The sequence below is a fragment of the Panulirus ornatus genome, chromosome 19 (genome assembly GCF_036320965.1).
Source record: "Panulirus ornatus isolate Po-2019 chromosome 19, ASM3632096v1, whole genome shotgun sequence".
Lineage (NCBI taxonomy): Eukaryota > Metazoa > Arthropoda > Malacostraca > Decapoda > Palinuridae > Panulirus > Panulirus ornatus.
Window position 1 is genome coordinate 65,594,869 of NC_092242.1, and position 26,379 is coordinate 65,621,247.

The following is a 26,379-nucleotide window of genomic DNA, read 5'->3' on the forward strand; positions in this document are numbered from 1 at the left end:
CTGTAACGACATTGTCACTGACGTTAGTGTATCTTGTTACAGATGAGTAACGGCTGCACAATCCCGGGAACTTCCATTGTTGTCCTGGGTGTTGGAGGGTTTCTGGTCCTGCTCTTGGGCATGGTAATGTTCTCCAGGATTGATGACTTGTTGGCATTCGGACTTGGCATGCTAATCCTTGGAGGTAAGGAGAGAGAGAGAGAGAGAGAGAGAGAGAGAGAGAGAGAGAGAGAGAGAGAGAGAGAGAGAGAGAGAGAGAATTACTACTACTATTACCACATGTACGATCGGTGTCCTTTGGACCAAGTTGTTGGGTTATTTTTGGAGCCACATCCTCTCGTCGAGTACAAGGGGAGAGACTTAAAAAGTAACGGTTAGTATATGGAGCAATCGACAGACGTGCTGGTTACTGAACCTTCGTCACTGTCCCCCTAAGATAGGGGGACAGTTATCAGATCATTGAGGCGAGTATATAAATAGTAGGATACAGGAAACCCAATGTCTTTGAGGTAAATCTTTAATATGGGTGAAATATTTTATTGTACCAATAAGACTAAGTTTTGGACTTGAAGAGCACTGAGGATACTTCATGCACTTTATTCATAAACGATAACACGTCCTTTGATCTGACGCATGATTCCATGTTATTTAGAATATAGGGATTTCTTAAGATATTTATTTACGTCCATTTTCCCAAAATAATGTTTGGAAGAATATGGCTGAATTACATATTCACGAAAACCTTCTTCAGCAGAAATCAAAGGGAATGAAATTTATTATTTTTCCACATTTGTGCAGGTGCTTGTGCCATAACCAGCTGCCGGTTGGGTTTCATCGCTCGTCGGGACTACAACGCCTTGCCTCCAGACCATCCAGACCGCATCAAGTACTCCTCCAGGCCAGTGGTTGCTCTCCCCGACCCAGATGTCGGAGTAGGAACCACTACTTATCAGTTCCCACCCACAGTGCATGAGGTTGACTACCCATCAACCTCGATTGAAGGACAAGAGGCAAGCTGGCCAGCGTCGTCAACTGTAGCACAGGTTAACAACCCATCGCCGTTACCGCCACCATCACTTGATGGACGTACGGACCTGTGGAGTCCTACTGCTCCTATATCCTCGCAGCTCATTGAGGACGACCTTCCTCCTTCGTATGAAGAGGCCATTAGAAATGCACAGTATACACACGTTCCAGGTCAGTTGACTTAGTGTAATAGAACTCTTTTCCTTAAAACGTTTGCAAGTAGGGAACTCTATATATTCCTTACAAGAACGTAGGATCGGATTGACAGGACATGGTAGGACGTGTTTACCACGAGGAGAATCTCTGGTAGTGAAATATTCCGTATCTAGCTCAGTTTTGGCCTTCGGGGGCTTGTATACTCTCCGTCGCCCCATGCCATCGGGAAGGCTTAGCCTAGAGTTCCGCCCACCTTGCATGCGGTACTTGAGAAATACCTTTTCTCGGTCATTTCTCTAAACAGTCCTGTTGAGTATGCCGAAGAGCTGTATTGGAGCTCCTGCCTATGCAGACTTGAAATTGCCAATTTGTATAGTACGGAGAAGGGACTCGGAAGGTTTCTATTGATTGTGCATAACAATGCTAGATTTATTTATTTTCTCTACTGTGCGGGGTGAGAGCATGCATTTTTATGAAGTGTACAAAGTAGCTATTGTAGACATTAGGTCTAACGACCGCCTCTCCCATAAGCATAGGGGTATAATTTATTCCTCGGGACGTAGTGATATTCCCCCATAATTTTCCCTTCTGGAGAAGTGGTTTCCCACTAAAGACTTCTATATGCTGGTTAGAGGTGGTTTTATCCTCGTGTGCACATCTTGGTGTCTATTATATAGGTAAACAAGTTCGTACCCATATATAATATGCGTGTGCGCGCGCAAAAAAGTACAGATGCGAGTGTACACGAGATGCAATTATGAAACTGAGCGAAATCAGAAAATGCAAAGTCCCGAGCGCTTTCGTGTAATTGTTAGGACCGAGTACAAATCGTAGCCAGAATATAACATACCAGCCACCACTAGGCGGAGCAGGCAAACGAATTAACAGGTGAAGGTCACGAGTAATTGAGGTGAGATTGTCGAGGATGACTTGTGGCCTAATCCCTTCACTTTACTGATTTACGACTGCCAGTGGCGGCTGGTATATTGTACTCCGGCTCCATCCTTCCGTACTCTCTTGACGATGAAATTATACGAGTGTTTGAAACTTCGGGTTTTTCGTTTCCTTGTGGGTTTTTCCCTGCATTTGTTAACCAATATGGATAACTTTCTACTGCTCTCTGAACTTGCTGACAAGGGCTGTATCCCTGCTTATAATTTCCCCAGATCTTCCTGTTGGCCACTGGACACACGTTTTCATACAGTAATGAACGTTATCGGTGCTTTTTTTTTTTTTTTCGGTTTAGTGGTTACCACATTTGTACAAAACTTATTAAGATCCTTTTTTAAATTCGCCACACCAAGCATCCAGGCAAATTATGCCCAAGACATTAGGTCTGTATTAAGTCTCGAGTGCACTTTCCTGTATTGCTTTTTCAGGGAAGACTAGGAATGACACCAAGTCTTCCTTAAAGATGTAATACACGGAAGTGCACACGAGACTTGTTTCATTGTTCCTCTTGGTTAGCATGTGACTATGTAAAAAATACTAATATAAAACTTTTATAAAACTACTTTACTGATGCAATTTTGATAAAATATCCATCCAACTTTCATCTTTTCTTAATGCCTTTGATTTGAAGAGCCAATTGATGTTTATCCAAGAGGTGGAATTCTTTCTCTCGAGATTTTACTAGAGAAACCATGAATTATATACATAAAGCGACACAGATGGTACGAGACAAATTAAAGGCCATACCTGGTGTATGAGCAAAGAATAAGAGAAAATGAATGTTGAGAATTGGTTAGGGCTGTGCATTTAAACGCAGAAAGGATGTAGGAAGAGGGATAAGACTAGCGTGACTAGGTGTAGGAAGAGGGAAAAGACTAGTGGGACTAACTAAACTTAATGTGGAAAGCAACGGTGTGGCTTGTCCCGGAATCCAAACCATGGTGGTTGGGAGCTGAATTGATCAAAAAAGTTTCCCTGAAAAATTCCCTGCCATTTTCTGTCCTTTCTAGTAACAGATTATCTTAAAAACGAACTTTCACCATTTTTACATCATTTAATAGTGTTTAGAAAGCTTTTCCCTTTTTCTCTTTAGCTGTAATAGATAATCTTAAAAACAAAGTTGGGAGCCTCAGGACCTAAACTATGGTGGTTGGGATTTATTACAAATCTCTTTAAGAATCCGGCGACCCTGTGATAGATCGGGAAAAGGGCCATAGCATTTTTTTTTTTTTTGAGACGAAAGGCATGATGCATGGAGAATCAGAGGCTTTTTGGGACTATTCTCGCCATTTAGGATGGAGGACTAAGAACCACTTGGATACGCGAGTAGTACTCCATACAAAATGGAATGAAATCTTTAAAGAAAAAATAATAGAGGCTGGTTACAAATGACGGCGCCTTATGCAAGGCGCCCTGGGGTTTCTGACACAAGCATGAATGGCTGTCTCGGCCTGCCATGAGTCAGTATCGACTACCGAGGATGATCAAGGCACAGTCGGTCGTTCACCTCGACCCATCGAATACTCGTGGAGGAAGTGACGTACACCACAGTTGCCACCGTCACCTCCTGAGGTGTGTGTATATGTCGTTCAACACTACCAAAGCCACCCAGCAAGAAGGAGCTGATATATACAGGTGGAACTTTATGCAAATGTGACCGAGAACTGCAATAGAAAATAGAAATGAAATAATCGAAATGTAATTGATAAATAATCTAAATGTAATTGATGAAATAATCGAAATGTAACTGAAATGAAATAATCTAAACAGAGAACTAGAATAATCGAAATGTAACTGATAAAACTGAAAGAACCGTAGTAGTAGGTTACATGTTTTACAGCTTTTCATAAATGAAGGCGGGTACAACACTTTTATGGGAACGTGCACACAGCCGAGGGAATCCTGCTTGTGGTTCCTGGAAGTAGAGTTGTGGAAGACCTTGGACATGCGAGCTCAGTAGTTGGACGACAACGTCTAGTGAGCATCACACCCTTGCGCACTCGTCGGAATCATTTGGAGTTTGTGCCATCGTACTGGCCTGGTCGTGGTTTCCTGTTAAGGTGGCTCGGTCGCCTGATATCGTGCGAGCAAACGAGTGAAAGAAAATCCACAGTGAAGGAACTGTTTGTTGGGAATTACAGAAAATGTTTTAAAAAGTTCAGGCAAGAATATGGCGGTGGCGACAGCATGACGATAGCCGTCTGAAAGTTGCCGATTTCGTATTTTATTTTCTAAATTTAGTGACTGAAAACGAATAGAAAAGACTTGCTTATTCCAGGGGTGGAATAACATGCATCATTGACAAGTGTGAATATAAGTTTACTAGAAAGATCTGCGGTGATATTGAATTATTTTTTTTTCCTTTCGTAGTGCAGAACTGGACGTTTGTAACCCTAAATTTGGCAACGTATAACAGTGGGCGGTGTCGTAAGGTACCATAACAGATTTCCTAAATGTTTCGTCTATAGCTATTCACATTCCGAGCAGGATGAATCAATGGATGTGGTATGTAAAGCTTTTTATTTTTTTTTGCCTTTGCATCGGAGTAAATAAAGAAGTTATTAAATCCATACGTTGTCTTTAGAACCGATTCTCCCTCGCTTAATTTTTTTTTTAAGTTAGCGTCTGATTACGTAACGGAAGGGAGGCCGCTAGGAAAGTCTCCCATGCTCCTTGGGAATACCGCGAAATCTATGCTCTGTCCTTGGCTAATGTAGCGAAATCTCGCTAGAAACACTTCTCCTCCGTTCGTGTAGTGAATGTTAAACAACCACTGTCTGCTGGGCAGGTGTTGCCGGCACTACTCGCTGTGTAAGTGGTAGGGGATTGAAGACTGTTGCAGAAGTGAAACTGCACCAAAGTGGTTGTACATGATTTACTCCCTTGGCCACAGGGTTACAGTCTGTTCTTTCTGGGTCACCCACACGTAGGCTGCTGCCAATTCCGCAAACATGTACTCGCTTTCTCTCTTCTCTCTCTCCAGTACACAACACGTAGGCGAGTAATTTGATTCAACTTCGCAACTTTTTTTTTTCTTGATGTGTGGTAAGCCCTATCACACGTACATAAACGCCACTACCCTGTAATGGTCAAATCCTCAGAATACACTTAAATTCTCTGAGTCTTTCCCCAATATTGATGTAATTACCCATTTGCAAGGGAAGTCATGTCTACGCTCATGGTGCCCACATTTCTTTATCATACTACTTAATCGTCGAGCACATCTGAGTTTATTGGTTTACATACCATGTATGCGAATGAGGTATTTCTTATGTTTCTAAGCGCTACTTTGTGAACGCGAGAAACTAGTATGAAATCGATAAAATTAACGATTAACTGTGATATTTCAGAGGCTTTCTACGAAACTACGAGCTGACTGAAGTACATAAAAGCAGAAGTAATCGGAAACAATGCAGCAGGAAGAGCAGCAAGACCGGCCAGCACCGCAAGTCATAGTCATACAACAGCCTGTTATGGTAGACAGTCGGAGCCTAAATAGATGCAACCCGTATTTACAAAGAGGAGTCAAGGTAAGCACTGCACTCGCTAAGGTGCATTCACTCAACCCCCATTGAAAGGTTTTCCTTACAGACGAGGATGACTGAACCTATAGTATGTGGGGAACCCCTTTATATATGAGAAATACTTAGAAAAGCAAATGGATTTGTATGTAGCATTTATGGATCTGGAGAAGGCATATGATAGAGTTAAGAGATGCTCTGTGGAAGGTACTAAGAATATATGGTGTGGGAGGCAAGTTGTTAGAAGCAGTGAAGTTTTTATCGAGGATGTAAGGCATGTGTACGTGTAGGAAGAGAGGAAAGTGATTGGTTCTCAGTGAATGTAGGTGTTCGGCAGGGGTGTGTGATGTCTCCATGGTTGTTTAATTTGTTTATGGATGGGGTAACAACCCCATCCATAAACAAATGGAGGTGAATGCAAGAGTTTTGGAAAGAGGGTCAAGTATGCAGTCTGTTGGGGATGAGAGAGCTTGGGAAGTGAGTCAGTTGTTGTTCGCTGATGATACAGCGCTGGTGGCTGATTCATGTGAGAAACTGCAGAAGCTGGTGACTGATTTTGGTAAAGTGTGTGAAAGAAGTTAAGAGTAAATGTGAATAAGAGCAAGGTTATTAGGTACAGTAGGGTTGAGGGTCAAGTCAATTGGGAGGTAAGTTTGAATGGAGAAAAACTGGAGGAAGTAAAGTTTTACATATCTAGGAGTGGATCTGGCAGCGGATGGAACCATAGAAGCGGAAGTGAATCATAGGGTGGGGGAGGGGGCGAAAATCCTGGGAGCCTTGAAGAATGTGTGGAAGTCGAGAACATTATCTCGGAAAGCAAAAATGGGTATGTTTGAAGGAATAGTGGTTCCCACTATGTTTTATGGTTGCGAGGCGTGGGCTATGGATAGAGTTGTGCGCAGGAGGGTGGATGTGCTGGAAATGAGATGTTTGAGGACAATGTGGTGTGAGGTGGTCTGATCGAGTAAGTAATATAAGGGTAAGAGAGATGTGTGGAAATAAGAAGAGCGTGGTTGAGAGAGCAGAAGAGGGTGTTTTGAAATGGTTTGGGCACATGGAGAGAATGAGTGAGGAAAGATTGACCAAGAGGATATATGTCGGAGGTGGAGGGAACGAGGAGAAGTAGGAGACCAAATTGGAGGTGGAAAGATGGAGTGAAAGATTTTGAGTGATCGGGGCCTGAACATGCAGGAGGGTGAAAGGCGGGCAAGGAATAGTTAATTGGATCGATGTGGTATACCGGGGTCGACGTGATGTCAATGGATTGAATCAGGGCATCTTGTTCAAGATTCGTTGTTGAGATATCGGTTCATCAGTGTTTGGTTTGCAGTATGAAGTGTAATGCTTCGACAAGGTAATTTGATCTCCAGTAGCAATACTTTTCATTTGGAATGACCAGACCTGTGGGCACAGTTGAGATCCTCTGGTGCAAGTCTAAAATCTTCGATTAGAGAGACCTGCTCACAGGCAGTAAGATAGGGATGAATAGTTCAGATTTTGTTGGCTCGTTTGAGTAAAAATTTTTAGATGTCCGGAGGTCCTTCCTTATGAGTACCGTAACGAATGTAGATGTGTTTAATGATCATGTTTTAACATTTATTTGTATAGATGGGAGAGGGTGGCCACGGTCCTCTTTTCGTTGCAGCTCCACACACATCTCCCTCATGCATTTATGTGAAGAAAATTTAATATTTTTTAACTGACCAAAGTATTTAATTTCCCTTAGTCCTTCATGAGAGATTACTCTTCTGAGCCCGAAATGAAACCAACCGCAAGACCTCTTTCACTGTCCTTCCATGTGTGCAAGACTTCGTCTAACCTGTTTATTCCCTTTCCTATCCACGATTTTTCCCCACTTTCCTGAATGACTCGAGCAGCTGTTGCAATCGCTAATAGCGAATATACAGGTCTCTCTCTACCATTTCGCAGTCCCAGTTACTTCCCACCTGATCCATAATGTTAGCACCACTACCAAGCTCTGATGAATGATTCAGCCTCGTTTCGAAAATCATTTACATGAAAAAGAACCAGTCGTGTCCCCACACTGTGGTAAATCAGTTTCCCTTTCCCAGTCTCCTTTCGTATTGATCACTATGACGTTTGTCCCTTTTCCATTCCTTTGTCTGGCGTATATGCATAAATCTTTTGCATATGTGGTGAAATTTCATCAGGACCATGAGTCCTGTATGGAGCATGACCATTCAGTATTATGTCTTTTCTATATCTCATTGTCGTGCGTCATCTGCAAGAGCTAGTATTTGTTGAATGAAATCGGGCATGCACAGATTGTCACTTCAAACTGCCTTTGCTTTGTTCCTTTTCCTGTAAACTCGACATGGTTACTAACATTTGAATGCTTCCGTTTACAGTTTAGCAACGGCTGCAGGTGTCCGGGATTCCTCTTCATATTAGCAGGAACTTTTGGATTCTTCTTCCTCTACGTAGGCCTCATAATAACCTTCGTTATCGGGAATGGCGCGATGGCGATAGGCATCATCTTAATACTTGTTGGAGGTAAGGTTCCAGAGAGAGGGAGGTTGTGTTGTCTGGCTATAGAGGGTAGAGTGTGAGGTATCATCTGGGGTGAGGGTCACTTGGATGGCATTGATGTGTAGGTAAACAATTGCTTATTTTGGAGAGAATTATTACCAACCCCATCAAAGGCTGGTGTCAAGATGAAATTATTGGATTAGTCAGGAACCATTTAGTTCGAGTCCAACGAGAGAGAATAGAGGTAATGGATGGTGTATTTAGTAATAAACAGACTTGCTGATTACCGAGCCTTCGTCACGGAGGGGGGTATTAATAAAGTCCAAAGAGACAGTTTATAAAAGTTATTAGATCACTATGTAATTATGCCGTTATATAGACAGTGGGAATACCTGGCTTAAAAAGCGAGATATACATAAGTATACGTATATAAGTAGGAGAGATGGCCAGAGAGCGTTATTGGATTACGTGTTGACAGGCGCGCGAAAGAGACTTTTGGATGTTAATGTGCTGAGAGGAGCAACTGGAGGGATGTCTGATGATCTTGTGGAGGCGAAGGTGAAGATTTGTATGGGTTTTCAGAAAAGAAGAGAGAATGTTGGGGTGAAGACGGTGGTGAGAGTAAGTGAGCTTGGGAAGGAGACTTGTGTGAGGAAGTACCAGGACAGACAGAACAGAATGGAAAAAGGTGAGAACAAAGGAGGTAAGGGGAGTGGGGGAGGAATGGGATGTATTTAGGGAATCAGTGATGGCTTGCGCAAAAGATGCTTGTGGCATGAGAAGCGTTGGAGGTGGGTTGATTAGAAAGGGTAGTGAGTGGTGGGAAGAAGTAAGATTATTAGTGAAAGAGAAGAGGCATTTGGACGATTTTTGCATGGAAAAAATGTAAATGAGTGGGAGATGTATAAAAGAAAGAGACAGGAGGTCAAGAGAAAGGTGCAAGAGGTGAAAGAGGGCAAATGAGAGTTGGGGTGAGAGAGTATCATTAAATTTTAGGGAGAATAAAAAGATGTTATGGAAGGAGGTAAATAAAGTGCGTAAGACAAGGGAGCAAATAGGAACTTCAGTGAAGGGGGATAATGGGGAGGTGATAAGTAGTGATGCGAGTAGATGGAGTGAGTATTTTGAAGTTATGTTGAATGTGTTTGATGATAGTGGCAGATATAGGATGTTTTGGTCGAGGTTTTGTGCAAAGTGAGAGGGTTAGGGAAATTGATTTGGTTAACAGAGAAGAGGTAATAAAAGCTTTGCGGAAGATGAAAGCCAGCAAGGCAGCAGGTTTGGATGGTATTGCAGTGGAATTTAATAAAAAAGGGGGTGACTGTATTGTTGACTGGTTGGCGAGGTTATTTAATGTATGCATGATTCATGGTGAGGTGCCTGAGGATTGGCGGAATGCGTGCATAGTGCCATTGTACAAAGGCAAAGGGGATAAGAGTGAATGCTCAAATGACAGAGGTATATGTTTGAGTATTCCTGGTAAATTATATGTGAGGGTATTGATTGAGAGGGTGAAGGCATGTACAGAGCATCAGATTGGGGAAGAGCAGTGTGGTTTCAGAAGTGGTAGAGGATGCTTTGAAGAATGTATGTGAGAAATACTTAGAAAAGCAAATGGATTTGTATGTAGCATTTATGGATCTGGAGAAGGTATATGATAGTTGATAAAGATGCTCTGTGGAAGGTACTAAGAATATATGGTGTAGGAGGCAAGTTGTTAGAAGCAGTGAAGTTTTTTTTTTATCGAGGATGTAAGGCATGTGTACGCGTAGGAAGAAAGTGATTGGTTCTCAGTGAATGTAGGTTTGCGGCAGGGGTGTGTGATGTCTCCATGGTTAATTTGTTTATGGATGGGGTTGTTAGGGAGGTGAATGCAAGAGTTTTGGAAAGGGGGGCAAGTATGAAATCTGTTGGAGATGAGAGCTTGGGAAGTGAGTCAGTTGTTGTTCGCTGATGATACAGCGTTGGTGGCTGATTCATGTGAGAAACTGCAGAAGCTGGTGACTGATTTTGGTAAAGTGTGTGAAAGAAGCAAGTTGAGTAAATGTGAATAAGAGCAAGGTTATTAGGTACAGTAGGGTTGAGGGTCAAGTTAATTGGGAGGTAAGTTTGAATGGAGAAAAACTGGAGGAAGTAAAGTGTTTTAGATATCTGGGAGGGGATCTGGCAGCGGATGGAATCATGGAAGCGGAAGTGAATCATAGGGTGGGGGAGGGGGGCGAAAATCCTGGGAGCCTTGAAGAATGTGTGGAAGTCGAGAACATTATCTCCGAAAGCAAAAATGGCTATGTTTGAAGGAATAGTGGTTCCCACAATGTTTTATGGTTGCGAGGCGTGGGCTATGGATAGAGTTGTGCGCAGGAGGGTGGATGTGCTGGAAATGAGATGTCTGAGGAAAATATGTGGTGCGAGGTGGTTTGATCGAGTAAGTAATGTAAGGGTAAGAGAGATGTGTGGAAATAAAAAGAGCGTGGTTGAGAGAGCAGAAGAGGGTGTTTTGAAATGGTTTGGGCACATGGAAAGAATGAGTGAGGAAAGATTGACCAAGAGGATATATGTCGGAGGTGGAGGGAACGAGGGGAAGTGGGAGACCAAATTGGAGGTGGAAAGATGGAGTGAAAAAGATTGAGTGATAGGGGCCTGAACATGCTGGAGGGTGAAAGGCGGGCAAGGAATAGAGTGAACTGGATCGATGTGGTATACCGGGGACGCCGTGCTGTCAATGGATTGAATCAGGGAATGCGAAGCGTCTGAGGTAAACCATGGAAAGTTCTGTGGGGCCTTGATGCGGAAAGGGAGCTATGGTTTCGGGCGTTATTGCATGACAGCTAGAGACTGAGTGTGAACGAATGGGGCCTTTGGTGTCTTTTCCTAGCGCTACCTCGCACACATGAGGGGGGAGAGGGATGTTATTCCATGCGTAGCGAGGTGGCGATGGGAATGAATAAAGGCAGTGTGAATTGTGTGCATGTGTATATATGTAGGGGTGTGTGTGTGTATATATATGTGTACATTGAGATGTATGGGTATGTATATTTGCGTGTGGGGACGTGTATGTATATACATGTTTGGGGGTCGATTGGGCCATTTTTTTCGTCTGTTTCCTTGCGCTACCTCGCAAACGCGGGAGACAGCGACAAAGCAAAATAAATAAATAGTGGATTACAAGAAACCCACTAGGTTTATTCTGGGCTCTTGAGACCTTCACACGAGGCTAGGTGCCCATACAGATCCCAAATCTTACACACAGTTTCAAGTGTTATTCAAAACAGACTCCATTATTTCAGATTTAATTACGTTCATTTTCTCATTCTCTCGTAAAGAATATGGCCATTGTTGAACATATACTGAAGATGACATGAAAACCCTAATTCATTTGTCTGATGCAGCTGTGGGTGCAATATCCTGTTGTCGTCTTTGCCACATGGCTCGACGAGATTACAACGCTCTGCCTCCCGACCATCCAGACCGCATCAAGTACTCTGGAGTGGGTCCTCTCCCCGTGCAAGTTGGGGGAACCACCACCACCTATCAGTTCCCACCTGGAACACAGGTGGTTAGCTACCCGCCATCAGCTGCAGTACAGGCTCTTGGATACCAAGGATCGCCAGGACAGGCTGCTGGTCACCCACCATCAAGTGGAGGACAGACACTCAATCCATCTGCTCCCGCTGCCTCAGCAGTACACACAAATAATGACCTTCCTCCTTCCTATGAAGATGCTATTACAAAGACGCATTATACATAGATTATGCAAACGAAAAGCAAGGAATTTAAACAGTATCAGCCCACTGTTTCGAGGCTGTTTGTGACGATGGAAGAGATCAAGAATACCAAGGTTATTCTGGCTAGATTTTAAATAGGCCGACTGATGTATCGCGAAGGAATATACCTGTAAACATTTTATGTAACTACAGAACAAATAATGTCAGTCGTTGACTTTACAATGTTCATCAACGTATCCATGGTACTCCTCCTAACTACTGTACTTGTAGGTCCTTCGATATGTTAACAATGTTGTTTAAGCATAATTGTATCCGAGTGGCATTGGACGAATGACATGATTTTAAAAGCCTGTATTTCATCATTTCTAAACTTTTGTAAGATTAGACTTGCCTCTATCATTTTCGTACTCGGAAAACGAGTGGTTGTCTTCCTCCTACGAGCCGCTCAGACGACGTATCAGTTCTGTATGTTTCCGTCTCTTCCATAAACACACTCGTACGAGTAACATTTTCTCAAATATTTCTACAGAAAAGTGACCATTTCCTGTGGGATATTTCTGCTAATGATTTACACAAGATGTATATCATCCCTGTGGACATATTTTCATGAGGTATAGAATTAAGGTCGTCTTTTTTATATATAAAATGAATATACTGTAACAGACACACTTCCATTTGTATACAAAAATTCTCTAACTGCAAGAATTCGAACCACCGTCACTAGCTTGTCCCTAGGGGATGATGAATAACTAGGATGGGCTTTGGGCCCTTGATGTTTCGTGGTCAGTAACACTACCACTACACCGCGTAGGCCCTGAGTGTGTGTGTGTGTATATATATGAATGTTTATAAATTTTGCTGAAACTTTATATTACATAGACATTTACAATAAAAATTTGTGTTGTGGGGAAAGTATTAAATATCCTTATTCTCGTTTTCTTACATTTTGTCTTTAATAATCTTCACTGCTGTATAAGAAAAGTCCATTATGGTATCTTCTACTGGTATAGCAAGCCAAGCATAATGGCGGAGATGGAGAGAGCCAGAGTGGTAAGAAGAAATGGAGGATGTGGTAGCCTATGGAAAGAGGCAAGCAGAAGTGGGTCCGAATCTGCTGGAACTTATAATTATTCCTAAAGAACCTATATAGGTAAACTCTGTGTAACGTCCGACAATTGTCCTTTGATATGAGACTTGTGATTTATGTAAGGGTAAATGACCAAGATCATAAGATATATATCGTATCAGTACCTGTGAGGATGTGGGGTCGTGATGTAGCTAGAGAATTGAGCGACAGACAAACTCGCCTTGACTGATACGGTTACCAAAAACGATGCTCAATCTGTAATAGGTGTAATGCCCTAATGATATTAACACAGTCCCACATTCCATGTTGAAGGCCGGGTAATTAGCTGTTGAACGAAGCCCGTGACAGGCAGAGGGAAAGATGTGTAAAGGCCTGTCTACACGAGCGAGCCTGATCGACGGGTTTGCCCGTCAACGGGCAAACCCGTCGATCAGGCCCGCTCATGTAGACAGGCCTTAAGAGACGATGACCTCTCTTGCACCGTTCAGGACTGCATTCTTCTATCCGATCACTCGCTTCAGCTCCTATGGGTTCAACCGCTATCAAGTCCACTCCCCAAATACCTAAAGCACTCCCCCTCTTCCAGACCCTTCCCATTCATCGGTATACTCAAGCTAACCTCTTCCTTCCTCCTGCTGCACCTCATACCCCTACATATGCTCAAATTTACTCCCAACTTTCTCCTTTCACACACACTTATGCTTTCGGCACAATACGGATCCTCCCGGCCAGCAAAGCCATGTCAGTCTCAAGGTTAGTCAGTAAAGATTATGTACATGGGTGACCTCTGAGGACTCCCAAAGTGGTAGAGGTGGCCTTTCAAAAAGGAGAGGGGAGAACACAAAGTGTCCAAATTAGACGAGATGAAAATTAGATTCTAGCCAGGAGACTGCAAATGAACAGACATCGTGAAAGGTTCAAAAGTAAAGAATATTGAATGTTGGGAGACGAGTCGTAATTCTCAAGAACTCGTCTCCCAGTATAGTAAAAAAAAAAAAAAAAATAATTATGCTAATATTTCCTCCGTATCTCCTATACATCTGAGACTACGGGCTAGAGGTGAAGGGGAAGCAAGATTACCCCCCGGGCCTTCTCACCTACCCTTAAAGAGACGCTCAACACACTGACCCATTTCTTTACTCGCCTTTGATGACGATTGGTTCATTAATTGCATCTAGGGCACATCGACTCCCAGGGGTAATTAACTTGGCCATCATTCGTCAGCTGGACCCCATCCAGCACTTGGGAATGAATTAACTCCACACCTCTCTCGCCGCAGTCAACCCCCCAACCCCCTTTCGTGAGCTATGTAATTCAACACAACCAAATCCACCCCATATGAACAGATGGTTCTTCACGTATTCGCGAAATATGAATACTGTATAACCACAGTACGAGTTACGATCATATTTGGTGACATTTCAAGCGTGAATGAAAAGGGATACAAGAAGGTTATATGAAGAGTTACAATAGTCGTGAGGAGTAAGGGTATGCAACAATAAGGGAACGTTATACGAGACTACGAGATTTTCCCCGAGCCCCGACTCGAGAGTCAAAAGCAGATGAGCTCAGTTGTACGGCGCCAACGCCATGTGAGCGTTCGAAGCTTTTGTGTCCGCCTGATTCAAGGGTAATTGCGCCATTACACTGGCTTTTGCGGTATCTGTTGTTACACTGCCTCAACCACGAAGTCCCGAATGAGTGAAAGAGCCGAGGAAATCCTCGGTAAAGGCCATACTTGACTAGAAATACAGCAAAGTGTTTGAATTCAGTTAGGCCGAGAATGGAGGTGGCGCCAGTGTGTCCGGAAAACGTTGCCAATGTCCCAGTTCTTTGTATCGACTCCGTAAAGAAAAACGTGTCGTCTGGCAAAGGAAAGAAAATACATCATTGACAGCACTGTGCAACGGAAATGGATGTAGCAGAAAGATTTTATCGATATCGATTACTGATTATTGTATAATTGTATACATTTCACCGAAACGATGTGGCAACAGCTGTCGGTTGGGGGAGGGGACGAAGGGGGTTGTTTGGCAATGGTAACCTTCCTGAATGTTTCGTCCATATTCATTCAATAACACCCTGTTGTAGATTTAGGCGGAAGGAATCGGTAACGGTGGTATTTACGACATTTTGACATCAATAACGTCCATCATTCAGCAAACGATTCCCTATGCTTTTCCTTTCCGTGATTCTCTCTCTCTCTCTCTCTTACGTAAAGTTAGGTTGAGATGAGGGGTGGCGGGGTGACTGCCTGGGAAATCCGGTTACTCGTAGCATATGGGCGCTGTGCGTCAGATCTCTATTTCCCCTCTCTCGTGGATAAAAGGTAGCACGCAACCCCCTCCGGACCTGGTAGGTATATTACCACGTATTACCCGCCTGGGTAACGTGAGGGTTTGTGACGGCTGAATAGTGGACCAGTATTTCAGTGGCTGTCAAATCCACGTTTGCGTTCCATACAACCTTTTCGCCCTTGCCTCACCCACACGTAGACTTCTGGCATTGTCAACAAAAGTGTAATCACTCCACCACACACACACACACGTAAGGTAAAAGGACTGTACGGTATAGATTGAATTGGAGCGATGTGGTATACGAGGAGCGACGTGTTGTCAATGGCTTGAACCAGGGCATGGGAGGTAACCGGGGAAAAAAACGGCAAGGTGTTTGTGGGGCCTGGTTGTGGATCAAGAGCCGTGGTTTCGGTGTGGTACACTTGAAAGCTAGAGAACGAGTGTGAACGAATGAAGCTCTGTCTTCGTCTATTCTTGACGCTACTTTACTATCGCGGGAAACGGTGAACAAGTCCTACCAAATGGCAGGACGGTATGCTACCATTGGGCCACCAGGAGGCCAAAGATTTCAATGTCAGATCAACCAATGAACCATACGAGATCCCCTGTCACATCTCGTGACCCTGAGAAGGTGAAGAACGGCTTATGATTTTGAAGCTTAGCACGAATTCCAAAGTTCGAAAGTGGCGGTCAGTCTCAGTCGTAGAAGAGGAATTGGCTTACACGATTTGCTGTCATCCGCAACGTTACTTACGATCCTGATGTTGAAAACTCGACTCTCGTACACGCCTGGCAAGCTGGGTTTTGATGACTTATTGAATAAATCTACAATGCGCGATAAGAGAGGAGTCCAATCCAAAGAGCAGAACTTAAACTTGCCTCCAGGATCCGTCTGTTGTGGTAAGACGTGTCAATTCTGGTGGCCCACTGTGATTCGTAAACGGCGAAAAGTCCCCAATAGCCACAAAGGACGCTGCCGTATCTACCAATACAACAAAATATACATCAATGGAAATGTACAGAAGCAATTGATTGCAACCACTTCGACTGTCGTGTGACCTTAAACCTCTTGCAATCGACTGCCGCCACCTCGACAGTCATGTGGCCTTAGACCACTTTGTGCGATGACCTGATGGTATCAGATCATCACCACTCTTGCTTGTATCAGTGACTACACGACTAACAACCATACGACTGACTGCTTACCACACCGCTTCACTCCTGGTACCTGCTTATCAAGTGACCCCCGCCTCCAGTGATGGCCGCAAGTTTTTCTTTGATTTATATCTTAAAAACATTTTTCACTATCCGTTGAGCAGTTCTTGTTCTAAAAACAAATTAACAGAAAGAAATTATTTATATTTCACCTGATGCTTGACAATGCTATTTGATATGTATTCTTTTCTCTTCGTTTACAGAGAAGCTACGTTTCTTTCTTCAGACTTAAAATATCTTCAGTAAATCAGTTAGTTTTAAGTATAGTTTTCTTTGAATTTGATTTAATGCTTACCGAATGTCACAATAGTTTTTGTAGATGAAGAAAATCCCTAAAAAGTTTCTTTAATTTGTGGTTTAAAAATATCCGTAACGATTGAGTTTTTTCTGATCAAGGAGCAAGCTGGCTTCATTAGAGAACGGCTGGAGTAATTGAAGATAGCACTGCAGGATCTTGACGCAATGGAGCAGCAGCAGCAGCAGCCACCACCACAAGTCTTAGTAATTCAACAGCCCGTTGTGGTCGACAGCGAGGCCAATAGAACCCACCCGAGTATAAGAAGAGGAGTTCAGGTAAATACTACAATCCTAGACAAAAGACGACCTTATAACATAAGTACATTGACTCAACCCCCATTGAAATTTGTTCCTGTACAGAATAGGAAGAGTGAACCCTCTCAGTATGCTCGGAACACCTCGAATAGACGTGTCCAATTTCTTATCCTCGTTTTGCATAAGTGAAAAACTCATCGACATGATTTACCATAGGTGTTCCCTCTGTTGCATGATTCAGAAATCCCTTAAATGACTTTTGACACATTGTACTATACAGTTGTACACTTTAGTAACTGGTGACTTAGCAGACCTCTCTTTACGTTGTACGACTCCAGGATACGATAGGGTCAGATTGATTTGGAAATACATTTTCTTTTAAGAATGAGAAATAATAAACTGAACGAGTGAACCTATGGACGTTTGACCGCAAATCTTTGGAGAGCTGTCAGTTCCGCATCGAATGTATAGAAGTGTATCACTTTTTTGCATTTCTCTCAATCAAGATTCTCAGGATTCAAACGTTACTAACATTGGTTTCGTGTTTGCTTAGCCTGTTCAACCTTTCCACATGACTCATCCATATGACTGAATGTGATTGCAATATTTGCCAGCCGATACAGTTGGCCTCGGTCGCAGCTCGGCCGATATGCGGCATTGGCGTCAGACTTAAGAGACAACGTCTAACCCTCGATTTCTTTTACACATCAACTCTCTCTTTAGTATGTCGTTAGTCGCACTGAAGCCTTCTCTCACTGGATCCGATCCACATTACGTTTCACTCGGGATGAATCTCATCAGCAGGAGTTTCTCTAGGTCTCCCTATAAGTTGAGGCACTCGTCCACATATATTATTTTTTTTTTTTTTTCATATCGGCATCATCTGTAAACACGTTTAGGCATAAATCCAGTCTGTCAAGCAAATCATTTTCATGCAAAGGGAATAACGGTAGGCCAAAAATCGAACCTTGCAGCACGTCGTCTTATAACTATGGTCGAAGAGTGTGTGTGTGTATTTCTGAGAGTGCCTGCTGAAATGAATTAGTTGAGTGAAGTCGAGTAAACGTATAGCATACCCATCCATGTTAGACTGACTAACTCGTTTTACTCTCGCTCTTCCAGCCTCGAGGTTGCTACTGATCTTCGACGTTTGTATTACAGTTCAATAATGGCTGCCACATACCAGGAAGCCTCTTCATTACCATGGGAAGTGTAGGATTGGCGCTCTTCTTCTTAGGATGCTCACTAGTTAACTCCGGCGGGAAAATGAAAGAAATTGGTATCTTCATGATCATCTTTGGAGGTAAGGTCCCCGCAGAGAGAGAGAGAGAGAGAGAGAGAGAGAGAGAGAGAGAGAGAGAGAGAGAGAGTGTGTATAATTATTACTACCCCAGCTAAGGCTGGCGTCCTTTGGAGACAAACTGTTGGGTTAGTTTGGAGCCACATAAGTTCCAGTCCAGGTGAGTACAAAGGAACATGTTCAATCAGCACCAAACAGACCACAATCGTACAAAAATGATACGAGAAAAACCATAAGTGGAAAAGGAGACTTCAGTTTCTCCAGTAAACGTTCTTGATGCGAGATCAGGATATGTTCTTAACCCTTTGCTATGAAACTAAATCCTTTTTTTATACCACCCATCCAATGAACTGACACGCTTCTAAATTTCCAAAACAATTCTAGAATATAGAACTGCGTTGTTTAAAGCCATTTTCCTGCATCTTCAAAGATGTCCTTTGTTATCCATACCGATATATTTAAGAGGAAGAGGAATAACATACTAATTACGTGGAAACCCATAAGTTAATTAAATGTTGCAATTCTCAGGGGAAGATTAATCACATACTGAATACATGGAAACCCCCAAGAAGCTAAATGAAATGTTGCAATTCTTTTGCAGTTATGGGTGTACTATCCTGCTGCTTCCTGTGCGACAAGGCTCACAGGGACTACAAAGCCTTGCCGGAAGACCATCCAGACCGCATCAAATACTCTGGGGTTGTGCCCGTCCCTATACGAAATATTGGAACAACTTGTCAGCTGCCACCTGGAACACAGGTGGTTAGTTACCCAGCATCGACTGGAGGACAGGCTGTTGGCTCATCGTCAACTGGAAGAGAGACTGTTCGTCACCCACCATCAACTGGAAGACAGGCTGTTGGCTCATCGTCAACTGGAAGAGAGACTGTTCGTCACCCACCATCAACTGGAAGACAGATTGTTGGCTCATCGTCAACTGGAAGAAAGGCTGTTGGCTCCCCATCAACTGGAGGACAGACTGTTTGCTCACCATCAACTGGAAGACAGGCTGTCGGCTCCCCATCAACTGGAGGACAACCTATTGGCTCACCATCAACTGGAGGACAACCTATTGGCTCCCCATCAACTAGAGGACAACCTATTGGCTCACCATCAACTGGAGGACAGGCAGAGAGTCGTGTCACTCCATCTGCACCTCCCGCCTCAACACAATACGCATATGATGATGCTCCTCCCTCTTATGCAGAAGCCACCAAAAATACTATGCAGATATAAAGTCTTTTATCTTGCTGTAATGGAGCAGTGGTGTGACCGTCTATACATGTCAATTCAGCTACATGACAAAATTAGTTGAGGACGGCAACATCGATAAGCTTTAAACTTAGTAGAGATGTCAGGTTATGATTGAATTAATCAATCCGAACACTTTTCCTAAGCAAATCCCTAGAAACAAATGCTATATCTATCAATACCGCGTATGACCTAACACATCAATCCAAACATTTCACCCAAACAAATTACCAGAAACAAATGATATTTCTGTCAATGCCGGGTATGACTGAACACATCAAACACTTCCCCCAAACAAACTCCCAGAAGCAAATACGATTTCAATCTTATATATAATGTTCTATGTCTGGTACACGATACCACGGATAGAGACTAGACAACCCACAAGACATGGGTTCGTGCAGGGGGTTGAGTAGGGGGGTGGCAGGTCTCGAAAAGGGAGGGTAGAGTTCTCAGGGATCGTTGAAGGATGAAGAGAGGCGTGGTAGTGTAGTCCGGCTGAGAGGGACGATCAGGGTGTCCTGAAATGGTTCACACACACACACAGGATGAGCGAAGAAAGACTAGCTATAAGAATCCTCGTCTAAGAAGAGGAGAGAACGACGAGGAAAGGGGAAGGAAGACCAAGATGGAGATATGGGAATGGGGGAAGGAATACCAAGATGGAGGAGGCATTGAGGGTATCGAGGCATAAATTTTCAGAAGGGTGAGATCCCTGCACGGGACAGAATCTAATGGATGATTATGGCTGGTAGGGAAAGACGCTCTGTCTGTGAGCTGAACCAGGGTATTTAAAGCAACCAAAGCAGACCATTGAATAGTCCATATTACTAAGCTGGTCGATAACTGTTGCGAGAACAGGCTGGTCGATGGACCTTGCGAGACTGAGCATATTGAACGACAGCTAGAGAGGTGTGTTGGTGCAAATGAAGCTGTTGTTCATTATTTTGTTCCTGACGTTACCCAGCTACGGTAGGAGGAGCAATTATACCGAACTCCGCCTGCTTCAGGGTACACCACGAGTTAAAAAGTCACCTCTGGCAAGGATATATCATCGTCAGTTGACGAAATAAGAGTAACAGTCTCGATAAAGAACTTTCTTCAAAGCAATCCATCCTGTTCCTACTTCTGAGCATTGCACATGCTTGGGGCTACATGAGACCCTTGGATGGGGAGTCTTGGGGGTTCGAATCATGGCTGTTGGAGGTATTATATTCGTGAGTGTGATCCAACCATTTGTAGGGAGGGAATTTTGTACTCAAGGTACCCCTTCTCTAGAGCCTTCTGTTCTATCGGACGATCTCTTCAACTAATGAAAGCTGTCAACATCGACAAGTACCTCATCCTATTTATTACATGTGTGTGTGTTGTGTATAAATAAAAATATATGTACACAGTTCTGCCAAAACTTTATACTGACAATAGATATTACGGATAGATGACTATTATGTGAGAAAAGTAATAAACATTCAACCATCTTTTTTTTCTTGAATTCCTTTTACTGCTATGAGAAACCATTTATAATGCCTTTTCCTGGAATGATATGGCCATTCTATTCCCTTCTGCTGGTATGATAACCCACTTACAATGCTCACTACTAGTAAAGTTAGACCATATAATGCCTACTACTGGTGAGATAAACCAATTATAGTGTCTTCTACAGGTATAATAAACCAATTATAATGCGGACTACTTGTGTAATAAACCATTAATAATGCCTACTACTGGCATAATAAATACTTCAACTTTGACAATATAATTACCTATACATAATGTATACTAGTGACAAGCCACAACAAACTTCCTAGGTAGAGAGATCTTTATGTTACAATGAAAAGAACTGAAGAAAATCGTTACAGACAACAGAATCAAGAGCAGCATTTGTGATGTGACAGGATATCAGCATGTAGATGGGAAGAGGGAGCAACACCTTGTGGTAGAAGTCAAACAATCTAAGAGTTAGAGAGAAACTAGAGGTATTGAGGTGGGGAGGATACGAAACATGAGGCGTTTTAGTGCGTCACGAAATTTCGAGTGAGAGTTGGGAAACCTTAGGAGGCACGAGACGACGAGGAAATTCTTTATTTTTTTGTTTTTACAATACAGTCAGCAAAAACACCTCCCCTGGAGCGGTCACGATGGTGAAGATTATAGTTAGGTATATGACAAAGGGAGTGAAGTAGCCTTGGGCTTGTTGGGAGATGAGAGAGAGAGAGAGAGAGAGATGGTGTTAGAGACGTGGTTGGATCTGAAGCTGCGAATGCTGCAGGAGTGGGTAAAAGTGGAAGTACAAGGGAGTTGGATCCCAGTCGCTTGATGATGATTATAGTCGAGCTCAGAGAACTTATAGTTCCTCTCGGCTGACGGCGCCACTTATAAGAAACTGTTGGAGATATATGATTTTCATCTATATTTTTAGGATCCAATCACATGTACCTATATTTCGTCTATATTCCTAGGATCCAATCACTGGTAACTTTATTCCTAGGATCCAATCACTGGTAACTATATTCCTAGGATCCAATGACAGGTAACTGGTTATATTCCTAAGATCCAATCATAGGTAAATATATTCCTAGGATCCAATCACTGGTAACTTTATTCCTAGGATCCAATGACAGGTAACTGGTTATATTCCTAAGATCCAATCACAGGTAACTATATTCCTAGGATCCAATCACAGGCAACTATATTCCTAAAATCCAAAAGCAGGTAACTATCTACAATGAGGCTAGGCCTTAACTGATGTACACAAAATGAGGGGGTTAAAAAGAATGAGAAACAAGATAACAGGAAAAGTATTTTAAGGATTTCCGAGAACTGGAGAGTGTCTTTGAATAGAGGCAAGCCATAGTTGTTTGGATAAAAACATGAGGGGGGGGTCATCAGGCAGCTGTGAAGCTTCACAGATTGTGAGAAAAAAAAAAAAAAAAAAGACAGGAGAGTATATAGTTTTCTCCCATAATCTCTTTAATCCCGGAACAGAAATTCTTACGTAAGTATGGATGTTTAAGGAAAATGAGAGAAGGATAACCAAATAGAAGAATCTTGCCTTTCTCTACAAGTTATATATATATATATATATATATATATATATATATATATATATATATATATATATATATATATATTCAAAACATGTATCCTTTACAACTTCTTGGAAACAGAGATGCATAAACGCTACGATTCTATTTACCTCGTATTGTAAGGCTTACGTGGAATATCCCTTCAGCTTGGCTAAAAATATAATTTCTATTTTTTCATTATCATTCACCTCCAGTGAGCCAGGAAAATAATAACAGCATCATGTATCATGCATGACAGCGTTATGACACCATAATTCAAGCCCGGATATATTATTGAAACTTAGGCAACAAATGGTAAACAACTTTTCCAAAGGAATATTCAAAAGGCATGTCCGCGTGTAATGATTCAAGGCGCCTCTTGTCAGGTCTTGAAGTGATGAGTTCCTCTTCTTCATTAATATTCCGGCATATGATATTTCTTGAATGTTGCGTCGGACAAGAGATATGCATCTCCGGGAAAGTACGTGAAATGTGACCTTAAGATATGAGGTATTGGACCAGCCAGACATTTCTCAACTATTCTTCCCTTTTTCCCATTAGTGTTAGAGTTTTAGTCAGATCCAGATCATCATCCGGGTTGCTCTCCTGTCTTCTCATGCTCTCCTGTCTTCTCATCTTTGTTACATCCATAGACGTAGACATCCCAGCCTAAGCCCTCGAAGGGGAGGAAGACTTCTCTTTTGGCTTCTGCTGTTCCAACTTATGGAAATTAAGATACATGAAGGAGATGGTTTTCCATCCTTCTACGGTTTTTGATTTTGTTTTGTAGGTGTTACCGGGCTCCGCCTGTATGACATTTTGATGAATTAAGTCACTTTTGGCGACGCGGTATCGTTGGGGGTACATTCTCGCAAAAGAACTTCTCACTCCAAAGGGATAAAGAGAAAAAAAAAAAAAAAATAGCCCAAAGCATAGACACCGAAATGACGCGTAAATGAATTCAACAACACTTGCACTTTAAGGAAAGGAGAGAGAGAGAGAGAGAGAGAGAGAGGACACACCCACATGGGTCTGGTTATGTATATTGATCCACTTGTATAGGGGTGACCTTGGGAGGGTCTTCACGTTTCCTGCTGCCTGCCATAATTAAGCTGCCATGTGGTCGTCCCATCGCTTATCTTCGTGGCCTTGAAGTCGTTCCACGTGGTCGTTCCGTCGCATATCTTCGTGGTCTTTAAGGCGCTCCAAGTGGTCGTCCCGTCGGCTTAACCACGTTACCGATGTGGCCATCGAATTCGTATAAGTTTGCTGTGGAGTGATCGTCCCGTTCCTTAACTACGTTGCCATGCGGTCGTCCCATTCCTTAACTACGTTGCCATGTGGTCGTTCCGTTCCTTAACTACGTTGCCATGCGGTCGTTCCGTTCCTTAACTACGTTGCCATGTGGTCGTTCCGTTCCTTAACTACGTTGCCATGTGGTCGTTCCGTTCCTTAACCACGTTAACATGTGGTCGTCCCGTCGTTAACTGTCGCCTCGCAATAACACGACATACTCCAAAACTCTTCATCCTCTGGGAAGACCGGATCAATTTCTGACATCCTAAAGTAATCTTTTATCCCGATACACCAGGACCATTAATGAAGCTCTAACACATCTTTACGGAAGATTAAACAATATAAGATTAATCCAGGTATATAGAGACGGACCGATAAAAAACGATAAAATCATACGAAACCAAAGGTATTTTCTTTCCATTGTTAGTTTTTTAATCGCTGGCTGACTATTAAAACTTGATTGCGTATATATATAAGAATTTGAGATACTAAAATATGACAGACGCTGAAAACCGAATGTTTTTTTTTTCCAAGTTTTGAGAAGCGCGAGAGATCATTATGTACCACTGGTATGAGAGACCTGTGAATGACTTGGAGTAAAGGTGAAGCACCGTATGGACGCTGATGACAAAGCCTTAAAAGCTTATTAGCACCGTATGGACGCTGATGACAAAGCCTTAAAAACGTATGTCTTGTGTGTACTTATACGATGTCTTCAACAGAGCGGGGGAAACAGGATGGGTGATACAAGAAACGAGTCAGTTACAAGATGTCAAGATCACACATGAGGATGTTAAGACATCACTTCCAGCTTGTTAACTCTCATACACTGATGTGATGCATGTTGTATTGGTTCCTTCCAGGGATAAGTCTCTCACTTTGAAGTGTATTTACTCCTTCCATGTTAAACCTTGTACTCTTGATGCGATGTAGACAGTATCTGACCCCTTCTATGTCAGCATTTGCACCTTAGGTGTGACGTAAAAAGCATTTGTTCCTTGCATCATAAGCTTTGCACTCTGGTGTGATACACGCAGCATTTGTTCCATACGTATTTAGTATCAAGGAGGCATACCCTTAGATTCTACTGTGGTAGCCTTTAATAATCCCTTCCGACACTTGATACAAGTAATGGATATACAGATGAACAGAACAAATAACCTTTGCCTTAAAGCGAATATTCCAACACTTCTGAGGCAAGTAAGGGAAATACAGACGAACTGAACGAATAACCTTTGCGTTAAAGCGAAGACAAACGTTATCCAACTAAATTCTCTATCGACAGTTCTGTGGAAAGTGTCTCTGTGGACTTTGTCTGGTATTCCAGTGCACACTTCGCATCCCCGTAGGCATCTTTATGGCTACAGCCCAGAGCAAGCCAGCGTTGGAGGATGCGGAAACATCCATAACAGTGAGCAGTTTTATGGTGGCTATTGGAGGCGAGTATCTGGGTATGTATGTATGTATGTAAGTGTGTGTGTGTGGGAACTTTTCATATCTTACGTCTTTTTTTTATCAACTTTTTGCGAGCTGTCTACATTCACGGTCTCATTAACCAAGTCATTCCATTAATGCACCATTTTTCTGTACTGCCAGAACACTTCTATATATTTTTATCATTTACAGTTTCTTTTTTATAACCAGTCTTTGGTTGTTGTATCCTTGTACCATTCGGAAAACTATTTACTGTCGCCGTCACCTGTATGGTTTAAAAGCTTAAAGGTCCACCTCATACTCTTTTCTATTCCTGGCTGACAAAAATAAAAAGGCCTCTAACCTTTCCATGTAACTCGAAGTTATTTTTTCTATCCTGGTACTATTTTTGTTCTCTTCCTCTGGACCTTTTCTATCAGCTCTTTGTATTCCATGAGGTGTGCCATGAAGCAGAAGTTGAGAAGCAGATTCTATTTAGTTTTGACCTTGCGATGGATATGAACCTACAAACACAAGTCTCCTGATACAGACGAAAATTTGAGAGAGAGAGAGAGAGAGAGAGAGAGAGAGAGAGAGAGAGAGAGAGAGAGAGAGAGAGAGAATTATTTACATATCAACCTATAGTACACGTCAACTGTGAAAAATACCATGTGGGAGATAAAAAAGGAAGTCTGATAAGGTGAATGAACTCCGAATGATTAAGCTCCTCTTACGGGTTCTTTTTTCCCCTCTTCTGAAACATAACGAAAACAAATCAAAACTATAATCATGAATGATAACGTGAACGGAAAATATTCGTGTGTAGAACAACAGCAACAAAACAAAGTAATTAAACAGCGGCTTACAGCAGCTAATGGTTCAATAATTTTTGACAGTGCTAAGGAAGTGGCTGGTCACAGGTGCAGTAGAGGAACAATTTAGTAAAGTGCCTTGAACAATGGAGCCAAAGCCACAGTGATTAAGTTTATTGCAAATTCCTGTTAATGACTGGTTGTAGGAGAAACCAATTGAGA

At 42.5% G+C, this 26,379-nt stretch overlaps 2 protein-coding genes across 17 annotated transcripts in view; both read left to right on the forward strand.

Annotated features, from left to right (window-relative positions):
- The window catches only part of LOC139755627 (uncharacterized), a 289,236-nt gene extending 276,461 nt beyond the window's left edge, over positions 1–12,775 (forward strand). For 7 of the 15 annotated variants that reach the window (XM_071674200.1, XM_071674209.1, XM_071674206.1 and 4 more), the window contains 5 exons: positions 43–184; positions 799–1,197; positions 5,484–5,663; positions 8,024–8,168; positions 11,534–12,775. In XM_071674200.1, coding sequence (XP_071530301.1) covers positions 43–184; positions 799–1,197; positions 5,484–5,509 — 567 coding nt within the window. In that variant the 3' untranslated portion in view covers positions 5,510–5,663; positions 8,024–8,168; positions 11,534–12,775. Of the gene's footprint in view, positions 1–42; positions 185–798; positions 4,231–4,278; positions 4,296–4,671; positions 4,945–5,483; positions 5,664–8,023; positions 8,169–11,533 lie in introns of those variants that run through there. The other 8 variants (XM_071674203.1, XM_071674212.1, XM_071674204.1 and 5 more) reach the window with 7 other exon arrangements.
- Positions 12,776–14,481: 1,706 nt separating this feature from the next.
- Positions 14,482–21,049, forward strand: LOC139755626 (uncharacterized). Of its 2 annotated transcripts, none has more exons than XM_071674199.1 (4): positions 14,482–14,586; positions 16,865–17,041; positions 18,143–18,323; positions 18,922–21,049. In XM_071674199.1, exons 3-4 carry the CDS (start codon positions 18,224–18,226, stop codon positions 19,554–19,556), a joined length of 735 nt encoding a protein of 244 aa, XP_071530300.1. In that variant the 5' UTR covers positions 14,482–14,586; positions 16,865–17,041; positions 18,143–18,223; the 3' UTR covers positions 19,557–21,049. The 2 variants fall into 2 exon arrangements, with proteins under 2 accessions (XP_071530300.1, XP_071530299.1); XM_071674198.1 differs by having other exon boundaries at positions 18,182–18,323.
- Positions 21,050–26,379: the final 5,330 nt, after the last annotated feature.